At 35.1% G+C, this 13,694-nt stretch overlaps 2 protein-coding genes across 2 annotated transcripts; one reads left to right on the plus strand and one right to left on the minus strand.

Annotated features, from left to right (window-relative positions):
- Window positions 1-5,220: 5,220 nt before the first annotated feature.
- Window positions 5,221-7,640, minus strand: LOC109791299 (Tetratricopeptide repeat (TPR)-like superfamily protein). The gene has a single exon (XM_020350583.3). The coding sequence runs from the start codon at window positions 7,363-7,365 to the stop codon at window positions 5,470-5,472; it is 1,896 nt and encodes a 631-aa protein (XP_020206172.1). The 5' UTR covers window positions 7,366-7,640; the 3' UTR covers window positions 5,221-5,469.
- Window positions 7,641-11,089: 3,449 nt separating this feature from the next.
- On the plus strand, window positions 11,090-12,745 carry LOC109813258 (uncharacterized). Its single transcript, XM_020377421.1, has 2 exons — window positions 11,090-11,956; window positions 12,185-12,745. Exons 1-2 carry the CDS (start codon window positions 11,090-11,092, stop codon window positions 12,743-12,745), a joined length of 1,428 nt encoding a protein of 475 aa, XP_020233010.1.
- The last annotated feature ends 949 nt before the right edge of the window (window positions 12,746-13,694 follow it).

The following is a 13,694-nucleotide window of genomic DNA, read 5'->3' on the forward strand; positions in this document are numbered from 1 at the left end:
AAAATATCTATAACAGATAAATAAGTCATATTTATGATATGTATTTTTAAAGAAAATTAAGTTCAAATCTACTAAATTATAATATAATTAATCTAGTATGACTTGGTTTATTTTCATATTTAATTTTAATCAGAGATATAAAAACTTGTAAAGAATAATTATGATATATATTTATACTTTCAAAAGTTATACATAAAATTTTTAATACTACAATATATGGATAACTATTATCTCCACTATCTAAAATTTTTGGATCTATTACTAAAATTAGGATACAATTCTAATTTTAATATTATTATTATTATTATTTATCTACATCATAAACTAAATATAAATATGCCTTTATTAAAAGAAAAAACTCATTTTTTTTTACTTTTTTATTTTACTAAATAAATAAAAAGAAAAATCGATTTATTTTTTCTTTTACTCTTTTTTTTTTTTCAATTCAAACACTTCAAATTTATATCTACCCTTTTTCTACTTATCAATCTCAATTTTTTACCTTACCTTTTTCTCACTTCTCTTTTTATCCTAGTAAAGCAAAATGATTTCTCTTGAAAGGACGAGGACCTTGTATGAGAGTTGATGGTGCAGCATCGACTGGACCCGACCTCTTGCCTTGTCCCTTTCCTCATGGGCGTCGAAGCTGAACGAGGAACATGGTATGTTGAGTTTCAAATTATGTCGGATTTTGAGTTACTTTGTTTTCTTTTGAAATTTGTAGTACAGTTTTTTTTATTCATCTACTTATAATCACAACATTTAAAATTTAAAATCTTATATATATTATCTTAATCTTTCACCACGGTTGTACCAATACAAAATTAGAAGGACAACATTTTGAACGTCAAATCTTATATATTATCCCAATCTTCCCTCATGCTATAACAACACTAGTTGATCTTTAGTGTAGTTTCTTATGTGTTCAGAATTTTGATCGAATTCATCACATATCTCTCACTCTCTCTCTCTTTTTTCAGTTTGTTGTGGGTTTATCAGTATTAATGAAAGTGATAGTACATGCCATATGAGATGGATTTCAAATCTATTCATTGATTGATCATTGTTATAGTTCTGGTATAAAAATTATGGTAGTTCTATCCAAAGCATAAATGTGATTACTAAATCAAAATAGAGGTTAGTCTTATTTGCTCAATTTTCCCGGTACATAGTAGTATCGTGCTTTCTTAATCCTTATCCAATTCGATTTATCTTTATCTTTTAGTTTATTTATCTTGTATTTCCATAAAAATATTTATTATGATTTATATTGTCCTTTCTAATTTGTTTGAATCGATATTTATCAAATGATAAATATCTCGATCAAGCATGTAATTTTGGGAATGAAATTGTCAGCTTAACATAGATCGACCTTGAGTCCAGCAGGATACACTAAGTTAATATTCTAAATGATAACTCTATTATCTTTTGAACAAATGGGCTAAGCCCACAAGTTGTAGACTCGATTTAATCAGTCCATAGATGATCCACATAAGGTGAATCAGCTCGAAGTAGATCAACCATAGGCCTATGATTGTCCACAACCCTTCAAACTTAAGCGCAATAGCACGTAAAGACTAAGTAGATAATTTAAACAATACTCAACGTGAAATAGATTGATCATAAACCTATGATGGTCCACGACCCTTCAGGTTTAAAACGTAATAGCACATAAAGAATAAGTAAATAATTTAAAGAATGCTTGGCCCAAGGTAGATCGACCATGGACCTATGACGGTCCAATTATAAAAAAAGGTTTGGAATATATGTTTCATAAATTTCTTATAACCATCAATATAATTAGTATGGTTTAAATGGATCGAGTATGGCTTAAAATTGTGATTCACTCGATCGAAATGATAATTGTAGATATAATATTATGCACAAATTTGTAAAAGAGCATTAGAATTAAGGATGAAAATAGGACAAACTTTAAAGAAGACCTATGGCTTGATCTCTTTAAAGTCTTACCTAATCTGACCTATTTAATAAAAAGGTCAAATTTAAACTTATAAAAAAGCTTATTTATATTTAAAAGGCTAAGCTTAGACTTATAGAAAAGTTTGTTAGGCCTGACATGTTAGTCTATTTATTTATATAATATAATAAAAAAAGTAATATACATATATTATTAAAAATATAAAGAAACAAATAAATTTATAAAATTAAATTAAATTATCAATATTTAAAATATTTTTTTATACAATTTTTTTATTATAGGCTTATAAGCTTACAACCTGTACATGCGTATACATCAACATACATGACTATGCATGAATTGTCTCTTCAATAGAAAATGATTCAATTTTTCTTCTATATTTCTTTTAAAACTTAAATTTTAACAATATTCAGTAAACTTTATTTTAAAAATAAATTTGTTGATTTTTTAAAAATTGAATTTATTGTTCTTATTAACATTATTAATTTAAATAGGCTAATGAATTAGGTTAGACTTATAAAAAAAAGTTTATGATAAATAATAATTCAGACTTAAACTATAATTTTACATAATAAGCCTAACCTATATATTTAAAGTGTGACTTGATCCATCCTATTCTTATCCCAAATTAGAACCCACGATATTAAGGTTTCTACATAAATATAAACTTAGTCTAAGATTTTAGAGGTCTTTCAATTGTGTAACAAATGTAATTATGCTTTTATGTCTACATTAATCGCATTTGCATGCAATTTTTATAATATTAATTTTTTTAAAAAAATTGCAACTATAATTTTAACAATAACTTTTTTTATTCATTTAGATCCAGAAAAAAACTTGTTACTAGAAGAATAATTTAAAATTTTAATTTCAATTTTTTAGATGAATTATATAGTGGACCATTGTTTCATGTGTTCTATGGTGCATCACAAATAATGATCCTTAAATTAATATAGTTTTCATTTATTATAATGTACTCTCTCATAATATATATCCTTAAAATAAATATTATTTATCTACTTTAAAATAACAATGAGGAATAAAAAGTAGTAACTATAGATTCTAGAGAGATGAAAATTAAAGAAAAATATTTTATTAAAAACAAAATTAAATCATTTCACAATGACTAAAATCATAGTTAAGGTTACATTTTTATTAATGATATTATATTTTAGCTAACCATTTTGTTAGGAGAAAAATTAACCTCTTTTAGGCAATATTGAGAATCAAAGATAGAACATACAAAACCACAAAATTGAAATAGCAAAAAAAAACCCAAAATTATGTGATTTAACACTTTTTATCTACGTCCCAACTCATTCATTATCCCAAATCACATAAAAAATTTTCTAGACAAGCTTGAAAAAATCTCCCTTTATCCCTCATATTTTACTTGGTGTGTGCTTTCTTTTTCATCTATCAGCGTACATAAATTGTCCACCCAATTCTTGTATTTTGTCCAAAAGTACTTGTTAACTTCATCAAAGGCATGAAACAGTAAAAAAAAAAACATAAAACTGACAAACAAAATAAAAAAATAATATCAAAATTTTAACTTGATCTTTTCAATGCATTGTCTAGAAGAAACCTCGCGTCTTCCTCTCTATGATGTTGCGTATCAGCTGTGCCATTTTTGGAGTAAAGATGGCGTTTGGGACGGAGAACAGAAAGATTTTCAGAGTGAAGAAAAATATGTGAAAGTGAAAAGTTACTGTTTTTCCTTATTAAGTTTGTGTCATACGAATATGAAGATGTTCAGGAAGCGGTGTATCATTAAAATAGGTTAGAAATTTTAAATATTACCAAGTCCAAGTAGTATCAAGGAATTCAAAATGTAAGCGGAGATACATGGTTTGGGTTTCATATTAGAACTAGGCCATATGTTGGGTCTTAAACAAATGAAATTCGTATTGACCCAATGTTTTTATATTTATGTGCTTTTATTCAATGATTTATTAAATTCTAAAGTTTTTCAATTTATAATCAAAAGATTTACAAACACAAATGGGTCATTGATTACATGTTAAACGCATGGGACGAATCACCACTCTTAATCTGACTAATAGGAATAAATTGGAAAATATTTGAGGGTACTAAACCATTGTCTAACATTTTGACCTTCGTACCATATTAGAAATTAATATTGTAGGCATGATTCGAGGTCTTAAAAGAACCTTTGTTTAGAGACAATCCAAAGCACTAAATGAAGTATAGGATCATTTTTTTATGTCTTTCTGGAACTTGTAGATTAGTGTCTTTTGGACAGAGGCATGTATTTTGTCTCCCTGCAAAAAAAAATAATGAAATCATAGTTTCAAGAAGTTATAATAATTGCATACAGCAAACTGAGCTAATGAAAAGTTTACCTTACAATCCACCAAAACCAACTTCATAGAGAAAAGGATAGCTTGCTTGTTGAAATCAGAGACTGTCCATGCACGAATTACCCTTATCCTGATTTTCCAATTTTTCTTATCAGGACACAACATAGAAATCATGTTGAATTGGTTGGTCATGATTTCAACTGACATAATGTTGTTTGCACAGACAACACAGTTTATGTAGCCCAGAAAGTAGGTTAGTAAAAAAGTCATGCATTCAAAATTTATAGTAAAAAATCTACAGAATTCAAATTTGAAATGTGAGAATTGAAATATAGTGAACGAATTAATTAATGAAGCTTACTGTCATAAACATGCACTATACTACATCCTTGATAGTACAAAACATACTCATTTCCGTGTTTATCAAAATCCTAATGAGGCAAGACAGACATTCAAATTTCAAAATCTAAATATTAAAATGATTCATTTTGAAATATGAAATTTGCAACGAAAGACGAAACTTATTCAAATTTTTTGTCATACACTTGTAGGCTACAACCTTGTCGAGAACCTAAATAATTGCATTTCTACTGTTTATTCAAATTCTGATGACAAAACCAAAATCTGGGTACAATTGCAAAACTATAAAATTGTTCAACGAAAAAAAAAATAAGGAAAGCATAATCTTTTTTCTTCCATGCTTAGATAGTTGAGGTGCAGTACATGAAGACCTTAATAGACTTGAAATTTACGTTGTTTAAGACCAAAAGTGAGCAAACCACGTTGACGATGCCAACATGTTTTTCGTTGCAAATTTACCATGTTTGGGTCCACGTTTGTGATTCCCTCAATTGTTTATGTTATAGATGGTGTGACGTTCTATCGTTTATTAGTTGATCTATTTTATTGAGTCAACACCCCATAATACTGAAACTAAATTCTGGAATGGATCAACAATGAAGAATAAAGTATCACATCATTAATAATTTCTTTCTGGGTAGATACTACCAAATAATTCGTTATGAGAACTCATATAATTGATGGAATTTGTACTTCGTAATTGCTAAATTATATATTTTTTCTGCTCCATTTCCCCTCCCCTAGTATTATCAGTCGTAGTTTATAACTCCAATTCACCCAACATCCATATTCCTTGCCAACTGCTACACAATAGCTTTCATTCGTTTTTTCTTCCCTATACAACTTTTAGGCATAACCTTCACTCTCCATCTCCCAGACCAGTAAATTCAACAACAGATAAAGATCCTTGCCACCATAATGCTGCAATTGATTTGACGCGAAAGTGTACACATTATTTTTTATTCCAATCCAACTGTGTCCAATGAACTCTTTAGTACCTCTATTTTCTACAGCCTTCCTCATTCGAACCATGGTCTCCCATCTACCCCTAATCTGATATGCTTGAGCCAGCACCAAGTAAGGTAAGTAAGTCTGTGATTCCCTATCCATTATTTTCTTTGCAACTCCTTCAACAACTTGCAAGTCTCCATAAATTGCACATGCTGAAAGAATTGACCTCCAAATGTCAGAGGTAGTTCTATATGGCATTGTTTCTATGATATCAATGGCTTCTTTGAGTTTACCATCTTTACTCAACATCTCCACAACACATGCATAATGTTCTTCTCCTGGTTTCACTCCAAATTTCATCTCCATTGAGGAAAATATTTCAATTCCTTCATCAACCAACCTCCCATAGTTGCATGCTAGTAGAACTGCAGTGAGTGTTATTCGATCCGGTAGCATGCCTTCTCTATTCAATAATTCCCTGAAGAGGTCCATGGTCAAAGAGACTCTGCCATTGGAAGTCAGTCCCATCATTATAGTGTTCCATGATACCAAATCTTTTATTTTCACTTCATTGAAGATACTCAAGGCATCATCAATAAACCCAAATTTAGCATACATATCAACAAGTGAATTGGCAACAACTGATTCTGACTCGAAACCCAATTTAGGAACCAACGAATGGATTTGATTACCCACCTCAACTGGCAAGAAAATCGAAACAGAACTCAGAAGAGAGCTAATCGTGTATTCTGTAGGTCTGATGTTCTTCCTCAAGGTAAGCACAAACAGTTGCAAAGCATCTTCCGCTAAATCATGCCTAGCATAGCTTGAAATCATGGAATTGCATAGAGCTGAATCCCATTGGTCTTGTTCCTTAAAGAGCCGGACAGAGTCCTCCAATCTGTTGCATTTGGAAAAGAGGTCAATAGCAGCACTCGATACAATGCTATTGTAAACAAATCCCATCTTGAAACAAAAGGCAAAAATCTGCTTACCCTTGTCCAAGTCACGCAAGTTAGAACAGACACTCATCAACATGGAACAGGTAAATTGGTCAGGAAACAATTCCGAACCTCTCATCTGATAGAACTGCTCTAAAGCAAGCTCATGGTATCCAGATCTATGACAGGCCCAGATTAAAGAGTTCCAAGATATAACATCAAACTGATTCATAGTCATAATCACACCAAAAGAATATTCAACTAGACCAAGCTTCCCATACATAGTTATTAACGAATTCCCAAGTACTACATTATCCAAACCCACCCCACTTCTGATTATCCTACAGTGAATCTGTTTAGCATGACAGGGACTTGACACGAGTGACATCAAAATGGAGAGTGTGAACCCACTTGGTCTCACACCAGTACCTTGCATTTCAACAAAAAGCTCCAAGGCATGACTGAAAAACCCACAAGAAGCATAACCCGAAATCATGGAGTTCCAAGTTACGACATCTCTAACAGGTATTGCATCAAACACGTGGCAGGCCTTGCCAAGCTGGCCACTTTTGAGCAACCCTTTTAAGCAAATGTTCCAGGAAGTAGAGTTCTTGTGAGAAATATCATCAAACACCTTCAATGCATCGTTAATGTGGCCCAACTCAGAGTAAAGGTCGAGACAGCGGTTACCCAAGTAGGTGTAGGTGTTAAGACCCAATTTGAGGAAATGAGCATGCACGATTTTGACAAAGTTAATTGATTTTTGAGATAAACAGTGGTCTAGAAGATGAGAGCAATAAGAAAGAGACGATGAGTGAGGAATTCGCGTTTGCTTCAAAAATGGGTACATGCAAATGCTAATGGAACGCCCACAAACACATTTGAGAGTTAGCGGTGATAAGACTCCAAAATCAAACGCAGTGAATCAAACGCTTCCTCAAATTTCAATATTTGTCTTCTGGTAAGTGGTAACATAATTAGGGTACCGTTCCAACTCTAATATTGGGGAAAGAGAAATGTTACACTTTTTTTTTTTTTTTTTTTGGTTCGTCCCTGGAGTATCCACCGCCGACAGCAGTGACTAATCTCCTCGCTACATTGGAGGCACCTCAAAGGGTGGGATAGCTGGTCCCAAGATTTAACGCGGCTGCATACACAAGGCAGGATTCGAACCCCTGACCTTGCTTAAGCGTGGATCAACCCCTACCGCTGAACCACACGATTAGGGTTACACTTTTCTTTAATAAGGCACTCCATCCTTAATATTTATTGAAAACTATTATTTTATTGTACATATAATATATATATATATATATATAATCACTTTTTTTAAAATTAAATTAAATTACTATAATATCATTTATACAAATTAATCAAATCATAAGAAATGAGTGATTTTCTTATCCTAAAATTTTGGTGTAGATTATTAATATACTCCAACTAAAAAATAGGTGGGAGTATTGATTTTAAAACTATTATGTTAAACTTTGTGTTTGATTTTTTTGGATTGCATGTTGATGATTTGTTGTTTGATTTCATTATTGATGGTTGTATTAGATTGAAAACTTGAATGAGATGATGAATATGTGGTGTTGGGGATTTTGGTTGTGTTTTGAAAGAGATGTAATGGTTTATGTTTTATAGTGGTTGCATATCGTAAATGAGGTTGTTTTTCGAGTTGTTTGTGGTGTTTAGATATTGTATGATGTGTTGCATGTTGGTGGATTTATGAGTTTTAGGTAAATCAAACATATTCGAGTTTTTGTTAATTAAGTGCAAAAACTGATTACACGTTTGACGTGCCTTCATGACACCAGTGTGGCTTGAAGTTAGGAGTTCTCAATGTCATCATGTCAAACACAAGATTGGTAGCTTCAAACGAGAAGAGAGAATTATCTCTGACTTGATCACACTAGACGTGAGTTAGAATGACGTTGGGTGTGAGAGAAGAAAATTGCCTTTACCTGGATTAACGTGGAGTTTTGTTATGTTAGACACAAAAGTGCAGGAGACTCTCTGCATCAACTACATTGAGTGTGGGTAGTTTGGCGTGGGACGTGAAGAGACAAGACGTCCCTTGCCTCATTGGCGTCGAGTGTGAGTTGCATGATTTTAATATGATGATTAATTTATTTTATAATTGAAAGATCATGATTAAGTTGTATGATGAAAATGATATGATGATAACTCATTTTATTTCAAGTTGACATACTATATGATGACATTGTTAAGTCTCAATTATACTTCCTTTTTGACAAGACTTATTGAACAATTTCACTCATCCTATGCACCCTTGCAAGATAATTGTTCTCTTTTTAATTCAATTTTTGTGCAGATATAGCTAACCTAATTTCATCTAACAATACCTTGATACACCTCATTTTTTGTGCAGGTATTGAGTGAAGAGTTGAAAGTTGAAGATCCATTGGATTGGAAATTAAAGGAGCTAAGGAGCAGGAGAAGAGCAACTACGTCGGGTGCAAGACTACCCACGCCGGGGTTGAGAAGAACAGAGAGCCATTCTCTCTGCAGAAATGTGCCGGGCACAAGAAGATGCGCCGGGCGCGCTCGAGCCAGAGAGCAACTCAAACTCTCTGGAAGATGTCGCGCCTGGCTTAAAAGAAAATTGCGCCAGGCGTGCTCGAGACAGAGAGTAACCAAACTCTCTGGAAAGGCCCAGCGCCGGGCACAAAGACTAATGCACCAGGCGCAAAGACTAATGCGTCGGGCTTGGTAACCCTAATTTGACTCCCCAAGCTCGTATTTGAGAAAATCTTCGAGGTCTTTCCCCTCATTCACACATTGGGCGACTTCTAGGAGCTGAGGAAGGGATTCCCGGTGCTTGGGACCGTTCGTGTGTGGGTCTTTCTTTCAGTTCTTCATTCTCTCTTCCATCTCTATTTTTGTTTCACCCTCATTGTTTTGAGCGATTCTACCCATTATTTTGTGGGGTTAGATATAACCAACGAAACTCTTATGTAATCTTTACGTTTTTAATGATATATATATGTGTTGTTTCATTCATTGTTGTGTATGTTTCTATTCTTAATGCTTGCTTTGGATTGATCCTCCTTTGCTTGATATAGGTTCCATTGGGTATTGGAAAATAACCATTGAAACTAGCTCTGAAACAAATGCGCCTAGTGGGAAATGTATTTAGGAATGGAGCTTGACCCATTAGTAGTCTTAAACCCTAACCCGTAATGCGGGTGTAGGTATTGGATACTCAAGAAATTGATATTCATTGCTTGCACCAAGGCTCTTGCTCTAAGGGATTAGGTTTGAGTAAACGTATGGGTTGATTAAGCAATGAATGTAACGAGAGATTAAAGATTCATTAGTGTGTAGTTCGGTGATATCTGACCCCACAATCTTACGAAACCATAATATCATTTCTACCATTTCCACACACAAAACAAATACTTTTATAGTTTAACATTCCAATAGTCATAACCTTTAATTCAAATTTGCATGACAAACTATGAAAATAGAATTATTCTTTAGTCACGAATAGTCAATAAATGCTTATTTTACCTACTAGTCCTTGTGGATACGATATAATTTACTACTTGAACGGCCGGTATACTTGCCGTATTTGAGACTGCTGATAGAATTAACATGATTTACAATGATAACAAAAGTAGTTTCAACGAAAATCTCAACAAGTTTTTGGCACCGTTGCTGGGGATTAGTAAGGCAATTTAGTATTTATAGATATTTGTGACTTGTTCCTTTATTGTTATTGTTATTTTTAAATTTAGCAATGAATTCTTTGAGCTGACTTGTGCACTCTAGTCTTCTGTTTTCTCTTGTATGCAAGGTACTATTCGAACTAGAGGGACCAATTCTTCTGAGCCGCTGTTGAATGATCCTGAGATTGAGCGCACGACAAGGAGGAATAATAGCAACAGGAGGAGAAGGAGGAATAGAGCAAATCCAGTTGGCCAACCAACCACTCATATTCCTGAAGTTTTTTTCTCTGCTATTCCTGAGTTCACTATGGAAGGTGGAGGTGAAGGTGGTGCTCACAATGAAAATCCAAACCGGAGGCGTACTATAGGTGATGCTTTCACCTACACTAGCCCGAGGGAATTCTCTAGCATTGTGAGGCCCACAATGAATGACAGACTAGCGGAAATGAAGCCCGCACTCCTACAACTTATTAGCTCTCATCAATTTTCTGGCCTGGATCATGAAGACCCACATACTCATCTCTACACTTTCTATGAGTTGTGTGGTTCAGTTGGAGTTTCAGGGGCTGATGAAGAGGCATTGTTCATGAGGTTGTTTCCGTTCTCCCTGAATGGGAAGGCTAAGGCTTGGCTTCATTCTCAACCAAACCAAAGCCTAACCACTTGGAGGGATGTGGAGACTAAATTCTTAGCCAGGTTCTTTCCCCTTCCAAGAACACTGAGGCCAGAACTTCTATTGCTACTTTTGCTCAAGGTGCGGATGAGCCATTATGTGAAGCATGAGAGAGGTACAAATCACTGTTGAGGAGATGCCCTAATCATGGTTTTGAGGTGGAGCTACAAGTTCAAACTTTCTGTAATGGGTTGCAACCTCAAACCAAGATGATACTTGATGCTTCTTTTGGAGGGTCAGTTATGTTCAGAACCGCCGAAGAGGCTATCACCATCATTGAGTCTATGGCCTCCACAGATTTTAGGAGCCAGCATGGTAGAAGCTCTTCACACAAGAGGGGAGTTTTGGAGTTGAGTACTCAAGATGCAGTGTTAGCTCAAAACAAGTTGCTTTCTCAACAAATTGAAGCATTGAATCAACAAATGGCCAAGCTACCTCAACAACTCCAAGCTATGCAAGCTAATGCTCCTCCTATGCAACAAGTTTTATTGTGTGATTTTTGTGGAGGTGACCACCCTAATGGTTATTGTGCCGGACCACCTAGTGCCCAAGGTGAAGAAGTGAATTATATGGGGAATCAAGGGCGACAAAATTTCTCTCAACACCCCTATCCTCAAAACTCAAATCAGGGGTGGAGAAATAACTATGGTGGAAACAAGCAAGATATGAATGCTTCATCAAGTAGCAGGCCTCCACATCAACACCAACACCCACCTTTATATGAGAGAACCACCAAGTTGGAAGACACACTGCAACAATTCATGCAATTGTCTATGTCCAACCAAAAGAACACTGATGCTTCAATTAAAAATCTAGAGATACAGGTGGGGCAAATAACAAAGCATCTAGCAGAGCAGCAAAAAGGTTCTTTCTCAGCCAACACCGAGCAAAACCCAAAGGGGAACTTGAATGTAGTATCTACAAGGAGTGGTCGGGAATTTGTGGTGAAGGAGAGTGAGAAGAAGAATGAGAGAGAAGAAAAGAATGACATGAGTGTGGAAGATGATGCTAGTGTTGATGAAGAAATTATCTTAGAGGGCCCAGGAGTATGGAGAAGGAGTGAAGGAAGTGAGATGGTTGAAGAGAATAAAATGAAAAAAGAAAATGACAAAAAGAGTGAGAAAAAGAAAGAAATTGAAAAAGAGAAAGAAGGAGTTAGTGGAGAGAAAAAGAAAGCACCCATGGAGGAGAGGAGTATTGTAAAGGTGCCACCCACCAAGAGTCTTCCATATCCTCATGCCCCTTCAAGAAGAGATAAGGAGAGGCAATATGCCCGGTTCTTGGAGATTTTCAAGACCTTGCAGATTAACATTCCGTTCTTCGAGGCATTAGAACAAATGCCTACTTATGCCAAGTTCATGAAGGAGCTCCTCACCAAAAAGAGGAAATATTTTGAAGAGGAGACCATTACATTGGAGGCGGGATGTAGTGCCATTATTCAAAAGATGTTTCCAACTAAATCCAAGGACCCTGGTAGTTTCACTCTTCCAGTCACTATTAGGAGTTTAGCTATTGGGAAGGCTTTACTTGATTTAGGGGCTAGCATCAATCTCACGCCCTTATCTATGCTTCAGAGGGTTGGTGATTTGGAGGTGAAGCCCACTCTCATGACCTTGCAGTTGGCTGATCGATCGGTGAAGTATCCTCATGGCATAGTGGAGGATGTTCTGGTGAAGGTGGACAGTTTCTTATTTCCCGCTGATTTTGTGGTGATGGATATAGAAGAGGACATTGATGTACCTCTCATTCTTGGCCGACCATTCATGAAGACTGCAAGAGTTCTAATTGATGTGGATGATGGGAAGCTTAAGGTGAGAGTGAATGATGAAGAAGCCAACTTTGATGTTTTTGATGCCATGCACTAACCTAAGGAAAAGAACAGTTGTTTTCGGGTCAATGTAATTGATGGCCTTGTTGAAGATACCAGGAAGCATGTTTATTTTTCTACTCCTTTGGAGAAAGTCTTAATCAATGTGGTAGAGTACCTCCATGAAGAAGAAGATAGAGAGATTAAGGAGGTGCACCTAATTCTGTGCGTATAGAAGATTTGAAGGAGGAAGGGGAGGTGAATACCCCTAAGCTTGAATTAAAAATACTTCATTCTCATCTCAAGTATGTATTTCTAGAAGAAGGTGGAAGCAAACCGGTCATCATAAGTAGTTCCTTATCCACATTGGAGGAGGAAAGGCTTGTGAAAGTGTTGAAGTTCTATCAAGGGGCAATTGGTTGGTCTATTTCTAATGTTAAGGGAATTAGCCCAGCTTATTGCATGCATAAGATATTTATGGAGGATGAGTACAAACCTGTTGCTCAACCATAGAGGCGACTTAATCCTGTGATGAAGGAGGTAGTGAAGAAGGAAGTGATGAAGTTGTTGGATACCGGTATGATCTACCCTATTTCTGATAGTGCATGGGTGAGCCCTGTACAAGTGGTTCCAAAGAAGGGTGCATGACGATGATGCAGAATGAGAAAAATTAGTTGATTCCTTCTAGGAAGGTCACGGGGTGGAGAATGTGTATTGACTATCAAAAGCTCAACAAAGCTACAAGAAAGGAACATTTTCCACTCCCATTCATGGATCAGATGCTTGAGAGATTAGCTGGCCAAGCTTATTATTGCTTTCTTGATGGGTATTCAGGCTACAATCAGATTGTGGTGGATCTGGAAGATCAAGAGAAGATCGCTTTCACATGTCCTTTTGGTGTCTTTGCTTATCAGAAGATGCCATTTGGACTATGCAATGCTCCTGCAACATTTCAGAGATGCATGCTGGCTATATTCTCCAACCTAGTGGAGAAGAGCATTGAGGTT

This window comes from Cajanus cajan, chromosome 6, assembly GCF_000230855.2.
Source record: "Cajanus cajan strain Asha chromosome 6, NIPB_CcT2T_4, whole genome shotgun sequence".
Taxonomy (NCBI): domain Eukaryota; kingdom Viridiplantae; phylum Streptophyta; class Magnoliopsida; order Fabales; family Fabaceae; genus Cajanus; species Cajanus cajan.